At 51.2% G+C, this 20,592-nt stretch overlaps 1 protein-coding gene across 1 annotated transcript in view; it reads left to right on the forward strand.

Annotated features, from left to right (window-relative positions):
* The window catches only part of IGSF21 (immunoglobin superfamily member 21), a 245,812-nt gene that overhangs the window by 146,743 nt on the left and 78,477 nt on the right, over positions 1–20,592 (forward strand). The window contains exon 3 of the mRNA XM_057750825.1: positions 16,892–17,013. Coding sequence (XP_057606808.1) covers positions 16,892–17,013 — 122 coding nt within the window. The remainder of the gene's footprint in view (positions 1–16,891; positions 17,014–20,592) is intronic.

Genomic DNA, 20,592 nt, shown 5'->3' on the forward strand with positions numbered 1-20,592 from the left:
CTGTTTTCTTTTTCTTTTTTTAATCACCCTGCCAGTGAAATCCCCGCTCTCTGGGGACAAGAAAACAAAACACAACCAGATCTATAATGAAAAGCAAATGGGTTTTTTTTTTTCATTGTAATAACACCAAGTGTTCATTCAAAGCCAGGTAAAGATTTTTTTTTAATATAGTGGGTGATTTTTATTGAACAGTTTCCTTGTAATAGGAACCAACACCAGACTCCTCAATTTTCTCCCCCCCAGAGGAAAGAAACCAGCCACCCCCGCCTCCACTGAGCCAGTGTAGAGTGAGAACATCTACACACCCCTCATTGGGACCCATGACCCCAGTTGCCCATGTCATCCCTGCTGTTTCTGTTAGGAAACCAGGGCTTAGTTCTAATTCCTGGGCATGGTTGAAATGGAAGTTTGAATCCAGCTCTGTCATTAGTCTGCTGCTGTGTGTCTTGGGACAAGTTGCTCAACCTCTCTGTTAAATACACCTACCACGTCCACCTCAAAGAGGATTCAGGGGCCCAAGTGGCCCAACTGGGAAAAAAAAACCTGTAAGCATAAGGCCTTGCATTTGTATATTGGTTCACTTGCATTTGTGTATTTTGTTACCGCATTGTTATGCTAGGATTGGTGATATACGGTATCAAACAAGATGATTCCCGCCCTGCCCTTCTGTAGGTTTTAGCCTGGGACTCCCACCTGGGTGTGTACCACAAAGCTCCGTGAAGGCTGTCATCATGCCTTCTTGCTCACCACTGTGGCCCCTGTGCTCAGCACAAAGCTTTCCTTTTAGCTCAAGCTCAATAAATGAACGTGTACAGGTGTGGTGTGGCTGAGGGCAAAAGAGGAGCCGCAGAGCTCTCCCTGGAGATGCTAGGAAAAGCTTTCGAACTGTGTCATCAAGAATGAGCCAGAATCAGACAGACAGACAAGGAGAGGAGGGGCTTACAATCCAGACCAGGGGTTGGCTACCTATGGCCCATAGGCGATATCTGGCCCACCATTTTTTTTTTTTTTTACAAAGTTTTATTGGAACACAGCCATGTCCATTCATTTGTCTACAGATTGCCTATGGCTACTTTTACACTATAACAGCAGGGCTGGTTAGTTGCAACAGAGGCTGTATAGCCTGCAAATCCTAAAAATATTTACTATCAGGGAAAGTTTGCTGAGTCTTGATCAAGACAAAGGAGTCAGGACCAGAGACCTCTTGCTTGCTTGGAAATAGGATCACCTACCTAATTTGTGTGGCCCAGTGAAAAATGAAAATATGTGGTCCTTCCTTCAAAAATGATTACAAATTTCAAGATGGCAATAGCTAAGCATTAAACCAAGCGTGAGACCTTCTCAGCATAGGGCCCTGTATGGCTGAGTGGATGGCAGAATGTGGAGCCAGCCCCAAGGGGAGTTAGAGGCCCCTCTTATGCTCTTTCTTGGAGAACTGCCCTGGGAGCAGACTTCTGGGGAGAAATCATTATTGACCTAGGGCTCTATGTTGGGGCTCAGAGTCTGCAAGTCCCGAGCTTCCCAGGAGGACCTGACTCAGGCAGGACCTACTCCACAGGGCAAGGGGGTGGAGGACCAGTCTTCCTTTCTCAGCCCCCATGCACCCCCATTTCATGGAGCCTGGTGGTGATGAAGCAGAGATGGGCTCAGCTCGCTCTCCCCTGCTGGGTGCATCTTGGTGATCAGACATGAGGCAGCTGTGGGAAGAAACATGACAATTTAATGGGAGCCTCTCTGATGCTGCTTTTTCCCACACACTTATCTGAACTGTCTGATGGAGGAGTGGGGGGGGCTGGGACATTGCTTTACGCAGCTCTGGGACAACCAGACAAGGAACAGGGTCTAATGGAAACTTGCAAAGTTAGGTAGCCACTCAAGTTCATCTCCCTGGATTCCTGGTCCATTGGACATCTTGCCCCACTCCCTAGACCCACTCTTACCTGCTCCATCCTTTGTGCCTGAAAGCTGGCCTGTCCTGGTAGCATCGATGGGTTTTATTGCCTGATGACACCCAGTTGCATTTGGCTAACGGGAGGCACCTGCAGGAGTGGGGGTGAGGCAGGTGAAATTGAGGACATGGTCTTTATTCTTTAGCTCTTCCCTCCTGATTCCCGTGTCCCTCTACCTAAGCTCTTGTTGGGTGGTGTTTTCTTTCATCTGCCACTCTCTCAGATGCAGGTAAAACTCCTACTCCTTTGCCCCTTTTCCTTTTCTCCTTAAAAACGTAGCAGCTCCCACCTGCCCCAGGTGCCACCCATGCCTTGTTAGGATCCCTCTGCTCACACCTTTGTAAATAACCTTAGTGTTGAACCCTCCTCATTTACCTTCTTTGCATGGACTATGTGTTTCCTGCCGGACCCCACCTGGTACAGCCTCTTCCCCTACACATCCAAATGTGGCTCTAATCAAATAGAGGCTCTCCCAAGGCGGTGGAGGTGGCACTGGCATTTCCTGTGTGTGCAGGTGGGGGCTGAGATGGGATTCCTCCTTGACAAGAGGAGGAGCATGCAGCTGTGGTTATTGCTTCATACAAATCACACCAAAATGCAGCATCTTAAAACAACGGCTGTTTTATTATATCACGCGATCGTGTGGGACCCGAATTCAAGCAGGGCTGGGATGGGCGATTCTGATGATTTGAATGGCATCATCAGGGGGTCACTGGGTCATGTTCAGTTTGGCGGCTGGTCCGGTCTGCAAGGGTCAAGGAAGCTTCACTCATGTACAGGCCAGGCTGGACTTGTGGGTCCCTCTCGTTCTCCAAGTAATCTCTCCAGAACCGTGGACAGAGACAAGACGTGGACTTCTCCAGCCTCCTAAGGCTTGGGCGTGGAAACTGTTACACTTTGGCACTTTTGCATATCCCACTGGTCAAAGTAGCCACAGAACGTGCCCAGTTCAGAGGGAGAGAGCACAGACCCCCGTCTCCCAATGTGGGAGTGTTAGAGAATGTGGCGCCATCTTTAATCCTCTACGCAGCAGTTATCCTTCCAGTAATTGTCATCACCTTCTCCATTTACTCAACACTGGGCTCACAAAACCATTGTCTGGAGACAAATTCACCCTGAAGGTTGTATTAGTTTGATATACACTGGGGCGGTTTATTTTTTTAATTAAATGACTTCGGACCCGCATAGCCTCTCCATCTCATCATTGGTCCCACCCCTTCTCACTATCTGCCAGAGACTCAAATTCAGGCTTTTTCCTGGTTCCTGGGGCCTGTAACTCTATGGCCCTAGATTAGCAGGCACAGGGGCAAGTGCAGTCTGATGGGCTCATGCTCTGGGACACAGATACACCCAGAGAACACAGGCTTTTATATAACTCAGCTCCCCCAGCCTTATTTGTAGAAGAGAATGCTGGTTCAATACATGCTGAGACCTTATCTGAAGATTCCCAAGATGAAGCCAGCATGGTGTCGGGAAAGAGCCCTGCACGGGGAGAACAGGAGCCGGTGTTCTTGTCACTGCACTGCCTGTGTGACCTTGAGCAGATCACCCAGCCTCCTTGGGTTGTTACTTCTGCACCAGGCAGGAAAAAGGAAAGAGCATGGTTTGGAGTCACCCCCAGTTTGAAGCCCAGCTCTGCCACTTGTCTTGGACAGGTCACTCCATCACTCTGGCTTCAGTTTCCTCCTCTGAAAACTGGGGTCACAATGAGCACCCCATCAAGCTGTTGTGAGGGTAAAACACAGTGACATGCAGAGCACTTGTTTTCCAGCAGGCACGCCTGACATTCTGTGCCTATGGGGAGCCTTCAGAGTCCAAGACCCTGGTCTGAGCTGGGATCACTCACCTCCGTGTCTAGCACAGGGTCTGACATATAGTAGGTGCTCAGAAAACACTTGTTGAAATGAACTGAGTCTTTGGCAAACGAAGCAGTAGCAAGAGAAAGGAAAACATTCATCCATTAAAAAACCATGTATAAGAATGTTCTTAGCAGCTGTATGCATGGTAGAGCCCAACCAAAACTATCCTGGTGTCTATTAATAAGAGAACAGCTGAACAAACTGGTCTCATCTTCCAATGGAATACAACTCCGCGATAAAAAGGAATGAGCTATGGGCACACACAACAACATGCATGGATCCCAAAGATATTGTGCTGGGAGAAAAAAGCCTTCACTAAATACTACCTGGTATATGATTCCACTTACATGAAATTCTAGAACAGGCAAAAAATGGTGTGAGCAAAATCAGAATAATTGTTGCCTCTGGGGGCAAGAACTGATTGGGCAGGGGCAGAGGAACTTTCTGGAGTGACGGTGAGTCCTACATCATGAGAGAGGTTTGGATTACACAAGTGGATGCATTTGCCAAAACTCACTGAGGAGTGCGCTCATGACGTATGCACATGTAAGTTTTACCAACAGAGAATTAGAAATCAGTGTAATTCTAATGATATGCATGCTGGAAAAGTAAAGTGTGCTGGTGTCTGCAACTTTGAAATAAACCAAATAAATACAGGTGGGTGGATGGATAGAGGGAGAGAAATGTATGATAAAGCAAACATAGTCAAGTTCCTTGTAGGAGCTAGGTAGTAGGAATCTGGATGTTTGCTTTAGAATTCTTTGCACTTTTCTGTATGTGTGAAAATGTTCACAGTCAAACATTAGGGGAATAAAATGTGATGCTATAGGACCAAGCCAGGGCAGTGGGGGGTGACAAACGCGAGGTCACACAGTCTCTGACACACATTGAGACTGGTTTTCAGGAAAGTGGAAGTCGGTTGTGAAGACACAAAAGAAATAGGATTGAATTCCCCGAGCTGAGTCTGGACTGTGGGCACGTCAGCACACCCCATCACCTCTCTTCGACTCCACGTCCCCATCTGAAAAATGCAGACAGCACTGCCCACAGGGGTGTTTCTGGAATTAAATGAGAAGCCAGAAGTGTTAAACAAACAGGACTTCATAAGGAGCTGAGAGAAAGCAACTTGATTCTTTCCAAGCAAGCCTGACCCTATCTCCTCAGTGGGATGTCAGCTTAAATATGAAATTTAAGTTCCAGAAACGGGCTTCCCCTGCCGCCTAATCTGCTGTGGCCTCCGCCTCCTCCATCCATCGTTCTGCTTTCATTGGCGGTAGGACACTTGTCCCGATCTGATGTGTTTCTTCCATATTCCTTAACTTGACTTATCTGTCTCCTCCCACTTAAATGAGGTCTTCAGGAGAAGAGGGACTTTTTCTTGTTCATGGCTTTATCCCCTGCATCTAAAACAGTCTCTGGCACATAGCAGGGACACAATGAACGTTTGTTGAAAGAAGGAATAAATGAGCAGGACTGGAATACATGAGTGTCATCCCTCAGACTGCAAAATTATGCCACCCGGAGTTTGCCTGCTGCTAACACCATGTGCACGAAATAGCAGGAAGTGAATTTAGAGATACCCATCTCCACCCCATTTAGCAGATAAGAAAACTGAAGCTCAGAGAAAGAATGCAAATTTCCCAAGATCCACTGCCACTTAGTGGCTGAGCAGAGAGGGGGCTCAGCCTGTTACTCTTTTCCTCCAGCGGGCTGCTGGGGCTGACTGGGGTGGCTGCAGATGGAGAGACAGACAGACAGGCTCCACTGGGCTGGGCTGCCTGCAATGCCATGTGCTAATTGCAGTGGGCAGGATGCGCCAGCCTAGCAGTGTTCGCTGGTGCACCTCACCCCCTGGGTTGCAGGTGGGCAGGCTGGTGCAGGCGGCTGATGGGTTCTGTCCACCGGTCTGCTGGTGCCCACTCGTGCTGACACAAGCCCGCTCATCTGCAGCGCCTGCCGAGTGTGGAGGGCTGGCAGATTGGCACAGCGAGGTCCCTCTACATGATGGGCAGCCCTCCCGACTGCGTTGGTCAGCCAGACTGGCACAAGCTGGGCATCTGTCCTCATGATGAGCCCTTGCTGGAGGCAACCTGTCCGCACAGGTGCGCTCGCTGACGGGCAGCCCCGGGGGTGGCATGGGGACCGAGTGCTGAGCCTGGCACTGCGGGATGCTGTTGGGGGTGTCACAGGCAGGGGACTGCACACAGACACACAGATGCTGGGATCGGACAAGACGCAGACATGCCCCTACCCCCATGCACACCTGCCCAACCGGCTCGTGGGATCCAAAAATCAAGTCGCAGCCCTGAAAAGGGGGCTGGAAAAATGGTCTCTTCATTCTGTTCCAAAGGCCTCGTCCCAAGTCCAGACCTGCTTGCCTCTAGGTGTGTTGTCTGCACTGCAGATAAGGGGATCTTTTTGACACTGGTGGGAGCTGTCACTCCCCTGCTTAAAGCCTCCAGTGCTTCCCCAACTCCCTCCAATAAAATAATAGCAATGATAATATCTACTACGTAATACCTACTCTGATAAGCATTTTATAACTAATAAAATAGCACACAGTTATAGAGCCTTTACTGTATTCCAGGCTACTTTCTAAGCAATTTAAATGGAAAATCAAAATTCATCCTCCAGCCACCTATGAAGTGGTATTACTGTTATCCCTATTTTATAGATGAGAAAACTGAGACAGGGAGATGTGAAGTGACTTGTCCGAGATCTTGAATTAGATTTGAACCTAGCATTCTGACTATCACTACCAAACCCAGATCCTTCATGCGGGGTGCTCCCATGGCCACACTTTGCATCCCTGCATCCCACAGAGCATCCCCCAGAGCAACCCCCAGAAACCATCTTGAAACTCTCCATCACTTTTTTTTTCTTTAAGAACTTTTATTGAGGTACAATTGACATACAATAAACTGCATTCATTTAAAGTGTACAATTTGATTTTTTTCTGATTAGTAATGTATATATGGCAATCCCAATATCCCAATTCATCCCCCCTCAAAGCCCCCCCCTTTCCCCACTTGGTGTCCATATGTTTGTTCTCTACGTCTGTGTCTCTATTTCTGCCTTGCAGACGTTGATTTGTACCATGTTTCTATATTCCGCATATATGTGTTAATATATGATATTTGTTTTTCTCTTTCTGACTCACTTCACTCTGCATGACAGTCTCTAGGTCCATCCATGTCTCTACAAATGTCCCAATTTCGTTCCTTTTTACAGCTGAATAATATTCCATTGTATATATGTACCACATCTTCTTTATCCATTCCTCTGTTGATCCCCATCACTTTTTTGCCTGTGCCTGGCCTCTCTTGCCTTTGCCTGGCATTCTCTGTGCCTGAAGTGCCTTCCTGCCTCCCCCTCAGTGTACCCTCTTCTGCGGGTGCTGCTTGAGCCCTCCCTGGCAACACTCCCTATTTGCCTCCCCTGTGCCACTTTTGTTCTATGCCAAGCTGCCCACGGCAGGCAGTCATGTGCTGCTGATGTTTCTTTCTGTGATCCCCTGCCCTGCCCCTTCTAGGAGTTCCTTGACAGCCGGAACCTTGTCTGATGCACCCTCTGTCCACGGGCCTGGCCCCCAGGAGGTGCTGAGCAAACATAGATACAAGTGAATGAATGAATGGATAAGTGCAGTCACTTTGGCCCAAGGAATGAAGGCTGAGGGCAGGTATGTCAGGGAGACATAAGATGGGTGAAAAAAATCCCTCCTTCCTCCCCCATCCCAGCCCCATTGCTTCCAGAACACGGCAGGGGAGAGCTTTAGCCATACGGGGAAGAGCCTATCTTTGGGGCTGATCTACAGGACCCTGGGACCCATCTCTCACGTGAGGGATGTCGTCAGCAGGCAGGGAAGAGGCAGCAGGGATTGGGGTATGACCACCCTGGTCCAAAGGCAGAGGATGGACGAGAATGTCCCCGGTGCTGCATCTGTACATAGTGAACCTTGGTTTCTGGGGTCCAGACTCCAAGCATCAGTAGGATGTGGTCCAAAAATGAGGTGCTTCGGAACCAAGGACCTGGCTCCTAGCCCTGCCACCTCCTTCCTGTGTGGCCCTGGGCCCGTCTCTCCGCTCAGAGAAGGCCTCACTTTGGCCATCTGTAAAGCACGGGTTCTAGATGGGACAGTCAGGGGTCCCTCCTGCTCCGAGTGGCTGGGCCTCCCGGGCGCCAAGGGTATGGCACCTGGGAAAGCTGCGCAGAGTCCCTGGTTGGGGGAGGGTCTCCAGAATTTAGGGCAGTGCCTCCCCATGGTGGTCCCCGACCCCTGCATTCAGTGGAATCCATGCAGCCCGTTAAAAATCGCAAACCCAGACTCCACCCAAGACTAACTGTATTTGAACCTTAGGGGTGGGCTTCCAGGGAAATTGACATTTTCAAACCCTATTCTCACCTGACGAGGTGGTTCTGCTGTGCACAGAAGTTTGAGTGTCTAGCATTTATCCAGGTCCTTCCTGTCTCCCTCCTTCTTACCTGCCAGACCCCGCAGTGTGGGTTTTGGGGGGTACACAGGAGATTGTGAGGGAGGTCTCAGAGCATCCTGTGTCTGCCAGAGTTTGGGAGCTCAGGTCGTTGGGTCCTGACTGTGGTTTTGCATTTGACTGGTGGGAGCCTACTCCAGGGGTGGACTCTGGCAAGGGGCATTTCTCAGACACATGCCCCCCGACACCCACCCTAGCTGACATCCCCTACCCCTGGCCCAGAGCAGGGAACAGGGTGTGTAAACTGAGCTCATGCCATGCAGGCCTCATTCACGCACACACACGTGCACACACACTGTGAGTCCACAAACTGATACGCAACCCTGAGCTTGCATGTTCTTCCCCAAATATCTAGAACTACACTAAATATTCTCACCATTACTTTGCTTCACACACACACATACACACACACATGCTCGCATCCTTATATGCAGATTTGTCCACCCACCCCCGCTGACACACGTCCAACCCCACACCTCCTGAACAGAGGCTTCCTCATTCGCACTCGTGTTCACCCACATGAGCTGGCCACCAGCAGCCCCCAGGAACCCCCTGTGCTCACACCCATTGCACACACACCTCGCACTTGCACAGGCTCTTGCCCATGTGTGTGGGGCCCAAAAAGCCAGCCATCGCTCCTCTGCCTGCCATTCTCACCAGCCCCCAGGCCATCAGCCCACCCCACCCTCATCCCTAAGCTGCTGTCTGCCTTTGCACAGTAACCAGATGAGACAAGGCAATTTATGACACCAGCTGTCTCTGTCAAAACCGGATCTCCCACACACACGAGGGGAAGCCAATTACCCTGAGCCCAGTCCTTCCAGAAGCCAGGACTCACAAGGGAGACGGAGCGGGGGTGGAACCCGGCCACCCAGAGTGGTGAGTGGCACCTGACTTGAGGATTCCCAAACCCTCAGCTATCCCTGGGAATCCAGCATCATCCTTCCCTAGGCCCCAGGGGAGCCTGCCCTCTCCTCTCTGTGGCTGCTCCCCTGGGCCAGCTCCCAGGCCCAGGAGATGCAAGAGCAGACTCGGGGTGGAGAACAGGTGGGCAGGGAGTCTAGAGGAAGAGTGGTCCAGGGTCACCATGGCAACAAGGAAGGCAGAAACCCTGTGCCCCTCCTGCTACACAGCAAGCCATGGGGAGGCTGCATCACCATCCCCTCTTCCTTTCCATTTTTATTCTCCTTGCTCCTCTCTGAGCAGGTGCCCCGCACCCTGCCCAGGTTTCCCTCTGCCTAGAATACCCGCTCCCTTCCTTGCCCCAACCCAACACTTCAACTCTACTGCCTCGGCCACTTCTTCTCTGGACCTTGGAATCAGACCCAGGTTCAAATCTTCACTCCTCCACTGACAGGCTGGGCAGCCTGGGTGAGTGGCAGCCCTTCTTCAGCTTCAGTTTTTGCATCTATAAAAGAGATGTGCATTTCTATAAAAATATTGACCGAGAACCCCCTCTGCAGCTGACTGTGCTCTAGGAGTGGGGGATAGAACATTGAACAAAACAAAGCCTCAGCCCTCCTGGGCTTCAGGTTCTGCTGGAGGAGTTGGATGACACTCATTGTGGACATTTAAATGAGATGATTATGTTTCTTCACTGTCTCATCTCCTGTGTCCACGTCTGTCCTCCCGGAATCAAGCACAACTCATGAAAGGAACTCAGTAAATAAGCAAATGCTGGAATGCACGAATGGCTTGAGCCCCACGCTGAGGCTGACTTGATCTAAGCCCTTCTCGAACACTAGTTGATCTGGTATCATCTTTGCACTGGGCCTCGGAGGGAGCTTTCTCAGTGTAATTTCTGAGTGGTTGGTTGGAGACACGTCTAAGTGGACTTTAGAAAATTTCTTCCTTTGCTGACTCTTTCATTCACTCCACAAACGTACATTAAGGACAGACTATGTGCCAATCCCCATGCTAGGCACTCGGGGTTGAGTGAGGTGGGGAAGAGACTTCTAGGTGACGATTGAATGGTAGAAGTTTCTAGATATCCTTATCACATTTTACAAAAAGATTTCACATACAGGTGAGGAAATTGAGACTCCAAGACCATTGGAGACTTGCTTGAGAACTCAGAGCCAGGAAGTGACAGCCCCCAAAGAAGAACTGAGCCTCCTCACACTTGGGCCAGCGTACTAGACACCATTCATCACTTTCAGTGTGTCTTTCCCCACAACCACAACCCTATAGGGTAGCCATGGCTCTTGCCCATTTTAATAGCCTGGGAGCTGCCTGGAACCTGCCAGTGCTGGGATTTGAACCTGGGTCGGCAGGATGCCAGAGCCCAGGTGCAACCCCTCTTCCACGTCTAATCAGTTCATTAAAAACCCTCCTTGCACTGGAGAACTCGAGGTATGGGAGGGGGCGGGGGGTGAAGGGGAAACTGAGACGAAGTGAGAGAGTAGCACAGACATATATATACTACCAACTGTAAAATAGTCAGTGGGAAGTTGTTGTATAACAAAGGGAGTCCAACTCGAGGATGGAAGATGCCTTAGAGGACTGGGGCGGGGAGGGTGGGGGGAACTCGAGGTGGGGGGAGTCAAGGAAGGGAAGGAATACGGGAATATGTGTATAAAAACAGATGATTGAACCTGGTGTACCCCCCCCCAAAAAAAAAAAAAACCCTCCTTGCCAACTCCCCCTCTCTGCTGCCCAGCCACAGAGACCTCAGCTGCTCCATTTCCAGGAGAGCAAATTCCTTCCCGGCTGGAGAGGAGTTGGGATAATGTAGGCAGGCAATTTAAACAGCTTCGGCAAAATACACCAGCAGTTTTCACTCTCTGCCACTATTACACTTTCCAGCCGCGGCGGGATTGGCCCATAAGTGGGATATCAAGTTTATTACAGCTATTTCCAACCTGTAATTGGTTTTGTGGAACACAAAGAGAAGGAGGTTGGGGAGGGTGGGGGAGGTGATTTTTCCCCCTTTTTTTTTTCTCTTCTGGATGATGGCACCCAGGGACATTGGGAGGAGGCTAGAGTTGGAGACGTTTGTTTTTCAAATAGAAAACTCCGGTCGGCCCCACAGGCTCTCATGCTGCTGGCCAGGCTCAGTCCGTTTGCCACGCTTTGGTGGCTCCACTTGAAAATCACCCCAGTCTGGCTGAAGCCAGATTTGCTGGTGGGGGCAACCGGGGCCCTGGGACATGGTCGGGCAGCCTTGGGATGCTTGGGCAGCTGTTGAGCCTCGGATGGGCAAGCAGGGCGTGCATAGGTGTGGCCTCGAGGGCCGGCTGTTCTAGAATCAGAGCATTTGGGCACTCAAGGTAGAAATGGCCCTTGGAGGTCACCCTGCCCCATATCTGTTCCTTGGGCATTTGGGGAAACTGAGGCCTGGAGAGGGGAGACGTGCAGAGAGATTTAGAACCCAGGTCTCCATCCACGGTAGCTGATCCTTCGGGGAATGACCTCTGAGAAACAGCAACTCAGGTTCATGTTGGTTCCTTCTGGAGCATCACTGTATGGATGGTGCGGCCACCTTCCCGGCTGGGCCTGCTTCTTCCAGGAAGTCCCATCAGATCGGTGCGTGGCCACAGCAGGCTGCCCTGGGGTGGGTCTGTGTTGCAGAACCACAGGAACCACTTGTCTATTGCCCCCAGCGCCTGGCACGTGGTAAGAATTCCGTTCACTCATTTAACAAATATTTACTGAGTGAATAAGTATCACGTGCCCAACTTTAGGGGCAGAGCCTGAACAGGGCAGGTAAAGACCCTGCCCTCATAGAGCTTATGTTCTAGAAGTAGCTCACATTCAAAGCCTGTTTATTGATTCAATAAAAATCCATTAAATGAATGAATGAACACACAAGCACATCTCCATCTGGGAGAGGGGACACCCACACATCTTTGGCTCTCCAACAGCACCTCGTCTGCCCCCACCAGCTTTGTCATTCTCTGTTTGCCCTGACTTCCTGGTCCTGGTCCTGCTCCACCGTAGGCACCAGGGGACCATCTTGTGGAGCCCCTGAGACTAGCCTGCCACTAGGGCTTTGCTCTGAGTCTCCTTGAGCTCCCTCTTTGGGCTGATATAATAACAGTTGGACTTCCCTGGTGGTGCAGAGTTTAAGAATCTGCCTGCCAATGCAGGGGACACAGGTTCGAGCCCTGGTCCAGGAAGATCCCACATGCCACAGAGCAACTAAGCCATGTGCCACAACTATTGAGCCTGTGCTCTGGAGCCCGTGCACCACAACTACTGAGCCTGAGTGTCACAACTACTGAAGCCTGTGTGCCTAGAGCCCGGGCTCTGCAACAAGAGAAGCCACCGCAATAAGAAGCCCGTGAACTGCAACGAAGAATAGCCCCCACTTGCCACAACTAGAGAAAGCCCCCTCACAGCAACAAAGATCAAATGCAGCCAATTAATTAATTAATTAAAAAATAATACAACAGTTCAGCAAGTTCCTGGGCCTCTGCTCTCCCTGCACACCACCCCGCCCCAGCCCTCCAGTCCTTGGTCGCCCACACTGGCTCATGGCTCCTCCTATCTGCCTCCCTCCCCAGGAACGGACCCCCTTTTTTCATTTACTGATTTTCTGCATTCTCTGGCTTTTCTGCAAGAGATACTCTGCTCTCCAGCCCTGGGGAATGAGAAGGGACACAGAAAAAGAGGTGGTTCAGAAAAGTGTTAGTATTCAGAAAATAGCCTTCTCCACTGAGTACTGACTGACCAGACACCAGGCAATCTTTTCAAGCCTTGTCTCATTTAATCCTCCCAAGAAGATAGGTCAAGTTATCCCCATTTTACAGATGAGGAAACTGAGGCTTAGAAGGATGAAATAGCTTGCTCAAAAGTACAAAGTAGTAACCAAAAATCAAGAATTAGACTGGCGTGGAGGAAATCAGTCTTGCTTCTTGTTCAAAAGCCTCCCATAGGCAGGGAGAAGCAGCCTAGGACTAAGTACTCCCTAAAGAGGGCCCACCTCCTCCAGGAGGACTCCTGTGATCACCCCTTCCTCCAAAGGAATTCTTGGCTCCTTCATGGACCTCAGATGACACTTGGCAAATAGCTGTTACTACAGCCATGGTCTCCCAGACTCTGGCCTCTCACTTAACTGTGGGCTGTGTATCTCACCCACCAGACTGTGAATAAGCTTGTGAAGGGCGGCGACCGGGTCTGAAATTCATTTCTTTCTCTCCCATGGGGCCTAGAACTGTGCCCGCGTGCCTTGGGCCTGATGACATGTTTCTAGTACTAAAGGAAAGGTGTCATCCAGCATCTTCTCAGCCTTATACCACGCCCTCTGCCCACAGCCTGTGATTCCCCCACCCCCTCCCAGCCTCTGTTTTGAGGGGTTTAAACCTCCAAGAACTACAAAGTAAGCTCCTTGCAAATAGCCACTCGCCCACTGGCCTGGGGCTTGAGAGTGAATTTCAAGTCTGTTACTTTCCTTAACCTTCCCTGAGTCTGAGGGAAGTGGGAGAGTCAGCTTGCAGGGAACTGGGACAGCGGATGCCTTGATTGGAAGGAGATAAGTGCTTGTCTAGGGCTGCCTGAGGCCAGTTTAACCACAGCAGCCAGACATGGCCCCAGAGAAAAAGATGTAAATAAAACCAAAGGAAAACTAGGTGCGTCCTTGAAACTCCCCTGTCCCTCCATGTGAAACAACGATTTACGACTCTGATAATTCCTCAGTGCTTTATCTGGGGTATGTATATGTGGGGTGTGGGTGTATTTTCCCAGTAATAAAAACCTCAGTCCCAGAGAATAAATTTGAGGAGACAGTTTTACTGACAGATTTTTTTTTCTCCTTTGTATAATAAAAAAAAAAAATGGAGTGAAATTTGAGATTGGGATGATAAGGGCTGCCACATTTTAGGAGGAGATAAAAAAGCAGTACCTGAAGGGAGACGAGGCTGCAAGTCAAACAGGCAGGATGCCTTCCACTTTTACGACTTTAGGAGGAAATTCCTCAAACCTCTGCTGGGCTTCTAGCATCCTCCCTCTTAAGGAGGCGGCTGTTGAGGATAAAGAGGGGCTGGGAGGCATTTAGTTCATCCACAGCCCTTTTCGGCCTACTGGGTGGGATGTGAACCCTGGTCTGGGAGTCAGAACTCTGCCAAGAGCCCAGTGTGGGACCTTGACTAAATCACTTTGCCTCTCCAAGCCTCAGTTTCTTTATCTGCAAAATGGGGAGATTATTCTGTTCTTGCAAAGTGATAGGCTTCAAGCAGATTTTTCAACCTTGATACTGTTGACATTTTGGGCCAGATAATTCTTGGCGGGGGGAGGGGGGGTGTCCTGTGCGTTGTAGGGTGGTTACAGCATCCTGGACCACCCCCTGACCCTGAGCTGTGACACCCAAAACTGGTTCCTGACATTGCCAGATGTCCCCAGGAGGAGGGGGTAAAACCATCCCCCAGTTCAGGGCCCTGGTTTAAAGGTACTTCACTCCTCTTCCTCACTCGTCCTCCACCCTCATCATCCCCTGGTTTGGGAAGCCGGTGAGAGGCAAAGGTGAGAGAACCAGAGGATGTGATGTCCTGCCTTGTGACTGCACGCACGCACAGTCGAAAAAAGCACAAAGTTCCCAGAGGGGAAACAAGTGAAGTTTATGAGCGGCGGATGAGCCTGCAGGAGACACAGAGCTGTGCGAGAAGAGACCGTGTAGTGGGAAGTCCCGCCACTGATCCCAGTCAGGGTCTGGGAGTTTGGGAATGCATTACCGTCACCCTAACCCTCGCCAGCCGGGGCTCCCTGGGGACCCCGGTACGAACAGAGGCCTCCTACTCTCATGAGCCTGCGATTTGGAGATCGTGACCCATACTGAAGTGGCTCGTGGCTGGCACACAGCTGGTGCTCAAGAAATGCTGGCTGGATTGCACTGAGTCTGTGTTCCCTAATCCCGCAGCACTACCACCTTGGCCAGACAGATGTGATCCAAGTCAGCTGGGGTCCAGATGTGCCCAGAGGAGCCCAGCTGCACCGGGGCCAGTCTTCCCAGGAAGGTGGCAGTTCCAAGAGCCAGTGCCACCTTTGCTGGGCTGGGGAAGCAGCTTTCAGCATCTCCCCCCTCCCTTAAGCCCCTTGGGAAAACCCCATCCTTGGCCACCGCCCTCCCAGTTCCCTCTCCTGCCTCCAGCACACAGAGCCACAGGGAGTTAATTCCACTTCTCTAGGACCAGGCATGAGGCCTCCCAGTCGCAGGCTGTTAGCCGGGAGCCCAGCTGAGCGGCGAGAGGCTGCAAGCTCCCAGTCTATAATAGAGTTGCTGAGACAAGCGGAAAACTGCAGCCGAGTAAACAGATAAATAATTGAAACAGTGACAACACATACCTTGCTGCTTTGTGGAGTAACACTTTCATTAGTGGCAGGCAGCTCTGCTCTACGGATGGGGTTGCAGGCAGGCTGCAAGCGGGATTAGTGCACACTTGGGTCTGGCTTTTAATCAGCTGTGAACAGCTGGGCACCTGAGCAGCCTTTGTCTTCCAGCCTGGGCTTTATTACCACCTCCTGAGAGCCCCTGCCTTCTCTGGGCCTCCGTATTCCTATGTGAAACGGGGACCTCCTCTGCTCCACTTCTGGCCTGTCTCAAGGGCAGCCAGAGGCGGGCAAGTCCCCCCCACTGTCCTCTTCTCTCCATCCCCTGTGTCAGCAGCCTGGGTTCTCCCCAGCCTCCCCCATTTCCCTTGTCTCCAGACAAGTCCCTTTAATCAGTTCTAAGGCCAGAGAGAGCTGATAAATAGAATCTGAAACTTTGTACGTCCTTTGCTTTCGGGGCAGCTGAGTTCCTTTGCCCACCTGATGTGGCTCCCATTTCACTCCCCAGAGTCTGCTCACTTCACTTCCTCTCTGCCCCAGGCACTCTGAACACCATCTCCTTTCACTGAGCACACGTTTCTTTCCCACCCCAGGGCCTTTGCTCCTGCTGTCCCTTCTGCCTAGAAAGCACTCCCTCCATTTACCAGGCTGGTTCCTACTCTTCCTTCAGAAGACAACTTACGTATCGCTTCCTCCAAGAAGCTCTCCATGATTACCCTATCCCCAGAATGGGGACTGCGCCTCCTCTGGGCTCCCTTGCTATTCTGGGCCTCTCCCTTGTAGACTTCATCAGAAACTATTGCAGTTTAGCTTGTGTGAATCCACATGAGATCTTGGCACGGGTAACTGTCCCTGGCCCCCAGTTCTTCTCCTCTCTCTCTGTTCAGCCTGCTTCCGCATTCCTTCTCTCCTTGGGCAGGGACCGTCTCTCCTTTGGGACTCTGGCTGACTCTGCAAAACACATTCACACTCTCTGGCCCCGTCTGCAGTTCCCCAAGCTTTGTTCATCATTTTTCCAAGGCCAACCAGTGTGACTGCAGGAGTGGTGCTGCCTGGAGCATTGGAAAGAGCCAGAGAGAAGAGGCAGCCCTGCTCCTTCTTAGCTGTAGGACCTCAGGAAGGCACTTGAGTTCAGAGCCTCAGCCTGCACGTCAGTGAAGTGGAGATGACCTGGGAGGGTTCTAGTGATGGTTGTGACATTTTCCCCAGAGGCTTCTCCTGGGGCTGCCTGCATCTCCCCAGCATCCCAGGAGCCCACTCACCACCTGGAGGAAAGAGGCAGCAGGGCTGGCTAAGCGCTCACCTGTGGCTCCTCTGTGCTCTGTTGCAGGTGACGGATGGCGGCACCATTAAGCAGAAGATCTTTACCTTTGATGCCATGTTCTCCACCAACTTCTCCCACATGGAGAATTACCGCAAGCGAGAGGACCTGGTGTACCAGTCCACCGTGAGGTGAGGGCCGGCCAGGGGCTGGAAGCCACTTCTCCAGCCCTTTCACATCCATCTCTCAGTGCTCTCGGAGTGGGGGGGAGGGTCTCAGGATCACCTTCTGTGGGCTTGGAAGGCAGAGCTGGGGCTCCACTGTAGAAGGGGGACCCGTTCCCAAGGGGGATCGTCCCCTGGAGGGAAGAAGCAGGAAGGGGTCAAGTTGTAGCTCTACCACATGGAGCAGACCCTTTACATCAACCTCCCCAGAAGGCTCTTGCAACAGTTCCGCAAGGTGGGTTTTCCAAGCCCCCTTTCCAGGTGAGGACACTGAGGTCCAGAGAGGGTGAGCAGAATGCCAAAAGTCACACAGCCAGGAATGCCAGAGGTGGGATGTGAACCAGCTTTACCTGATTCAGAAGCCCATGGAACATGTTCTACCTTCCCCATGGGCTCCAAACCTAGGAAGGAAAACAGACCCTAAACAACAGGACCCTAGGTTCAAAGCAGCAACAGAATGGGGAAGGCAGAGCCCTTGGGGATGGAGATACTTAATATTTCTACCCCTACCCCTTTTCTAGAAGACTTTAAGGTAGTGGCTCCCATTCCAGGCCCTGCTGTGTTCTAGATGTGTGGGCGCCCGCCACCCCCCCGCCCTCCCATGCACCCCCTAAAAGGCCCCAATCCTATTTTGTTGCTCTGACCCTTTACAATCACTGGGTCCTGTTCCCTTTGGTCATCTGGTAAACTCCTCATCAGCCTTCAGAACCCAATCGAGCAGGTCCTCCTGTGGGACACCTTCTTTAGACAGCCCCTTGCCCCAGCAGAACTGATCTCCCCCAAAGCCAACGGCCATGGCTCCTCCAGTACCTCCCCCCACTGCCAGAGAGGGGGTCTCACTGCATTAATGAAGAGTAGCTTCACACAGGCCCTGGACGTGCAGTTTTGCACGCGTGCATGTGCGCAGGCACACGGGCACACTCTCACACACACGCGTGCTTTTTCACCCTACACAGCCAAATGCTTTGCCTGGTGGCCAGGCAGAAAGTGGCAGTCTTCTCCAAAGCGAGAGGACAACCTGTCCACTCCGGGCACGCGGTGAGATGCTGCAGCAGACCAGCTGGCTCGCACCGTGCTTCGTGGGGTGCCTGCCCCATCCCCGCCTGTGCCTTATCCCTGACCCCCCCGGAGGATAAGGCCCCACTCTCCACGCACAGGTTGGTCCTTCTCTCTGTGACCATGAGCGTCAGCAGGATAGAATAGGTACTCCCCCTTCACCTTGCATCCTCAGCTCTCAACACGAGGCCTGACGCACAGTAGGGGCACAGTGAAATTTGCAAATTGAACGGATGACCCTGGGCACCCTCCTTGGCCCTTTGGGCCTCAGTTTCCTCATGGGTAAAATTAGAAAATGGGACAAGAAGATTGCAAAGGGTACATCCAGCCCTGCATAGAGAATCTGGCCAGTGGTCTTTCCATGTCCACTTTGGTGAGAACGGAAGGTGAGTGTGCTCCCTGGAGGACCTTTCTGGGTGCTCCTCCTCTTTGGACTTTGTGCTGGGAGCTCAGACCCAGAGTTTATTGGGAGAATCTGGTGAGAGTGTGGATGTGAAGGGGCTCCGAAGAGGTGGACAAACGGCCACACAGATACCTTCATCCATCTGTTTATGATTTCTCACGCACCCGCTTCCAAAAATGATTCGGATGCCTTAAAGCACACCTAAGACAAGCCAGTTACCATCAAAATGAAAAAAAGGTAAAAACTCATTTTGGAGAAGAAAATAACTATTCTGAGAGCCACAGGTGATTTTGCACAGTGAACACTAGATCACCTCCAAGCTTCCCAGAAACCCATCTGCACCTGCCACACCCCTGCCTGGTTACCACGGTCTCTGAGGAGCAACGGCTCCCCACATCCCATCATTTTCAGTCCCTCACCCGCTGTTGCAGGTGTGGTCTCCAGGGTGACTCCTTGGCTCCGACCCCCACTATCTCATGTATCCGGAGCACAGCCCTGGTACACAAATACCTGGTTCAAACCCCAGCTCAGCTGCTATCTGCTGAGTTACCTTGGATGATAAGGACCTTGACCTCTCTCTGCCTTGGTGTCCTCACCTGTAAAGCAGGCTTCATATGATGGGCTTAAACAATTGTTATGGGGTTTTGGTGAGACTTATGTCCGATGGCTTGAGTTCTAATCCTGGTTCCTCCACCCCCTTGCTTTAGTGTAATCTTGGGTTGGTAAGTTTGTGCCTGAGTTTCCCGATCTCTGAAAGGGACCGACAACAGGAAGAGGCACATTGCAGCCTCCTGAGGATCCCACAAGTTAATAATTCTCGTAAAGCGCAGCCCCAGTCGCTGAGCGGTGCATGTTTGCTGTTATTGCCTAGAGAGAAACCTCTTTGCCTCATCATAAAATAAAAGCCCTCACCTTTTTCCGAATCTTATAAAGCCTCCTCATGTGTACTCTTCCTCTTGGTCATCACTAACACCACCTTGAACGCAGGCAGGTATTATTATTATTATTATTATTATTATTATTATTATTATTATTATTTTCTATATTCCTGATTTTACAGCTGGGGTCAAAGTTCAGTGAGGTCAAGGCATTTGCCCAAGGGTCCCCTGCTGGAACATTAACTTGCTCAGACCCCAACCCATCTCATCCTACCCCTACACTATGCTGCCTTCCCTGTTTTAGAAATAAGGAAACCGTGGCCCAGAGAGGGGAGGAAACTTGTCCAAGGTCACACAGCAGAGCAGTTGGGGCCAGTGCTCTTTTCTTCCCCAGTCGTCTTCCGGAGCTCAGTCACAGTGGCGTCTCCCAGGCAGAGAGCAGCAGGGCAGGCGACCCACAAGGAGGCCACAGCGGAAGGGAAGGAAAGAGTAGATCCTCTTGGAGTCTGATCCGGAGAGTTGAGGCCGCAGGAGCAGCTGTGCTGGAGGGGCTGGCGAGGGGCATGGGACTCCACATTTACATATAAATGAAGATATTTACAAATTAATGCATCTCATCTAGAGAGAGTCCCAGCTCCACAGCTGTCTGGGCTGCTTCCTCTTCAGCTGGGGAAAGTGGGAAGAGAATGAGGCTGAGAAGATTACCAAGAGTTGGCAGAGAGCAATTTCCTGGGTAGCCAGGGGAGTCCTGGGGACTCCCAGAGCTTTTCCTTTCACTGGTGAGGTTCCCAGAGGGATGGGAGTCGGGTGGGGTGACAGGGCTTCTGTCCCCAGGTTGGAGGTACAGATATGGGACCTCAATTCATGACCTCTTGGGTAGGTCACTGCCCTGCCCAGCACCCCAGAGATTATGTCTATCAAAAATCTTTCTAGCTCTGAGTCTCAGAGCCCAGAACTCCCAGCTTGGAATTGACAATGATTAATTCCTTCAAAGGATATTTAATTGAGCACTTACTAGGAGCATGGTATGATGCAAGGTGCCAGGGATCTGGGGGGAAACAAGAAGGACAGGGCTTTACACTCTCATGGTGGGGTGGGAGACAGAGAGGAAACAAGGGAAGCAAGACATCCATAAACTTATCATGACACATTCCACAAAAATGTGAGTCTGGGTGGTGAATGCATAATGAGGGGTGAGCAGCTTGCAGG

This window comes from Hippopotamus amphibius, chromosome 1 (genome assembly GCF_030028045.1).
Source record: "Hippopotamus amphibius kiboko isolate mHipAmp2 chromosome 1, mHipAmp2.hap2, whole genome shotgun sequence".
In the NCBI taxonomy this organism is placed as follows: Eukaryota; Metazoa; Chordata; class Mammalia; order Artiodactyla; family Hippopotamidae; genus Hippopotamus; species Hippopotamus amphibius.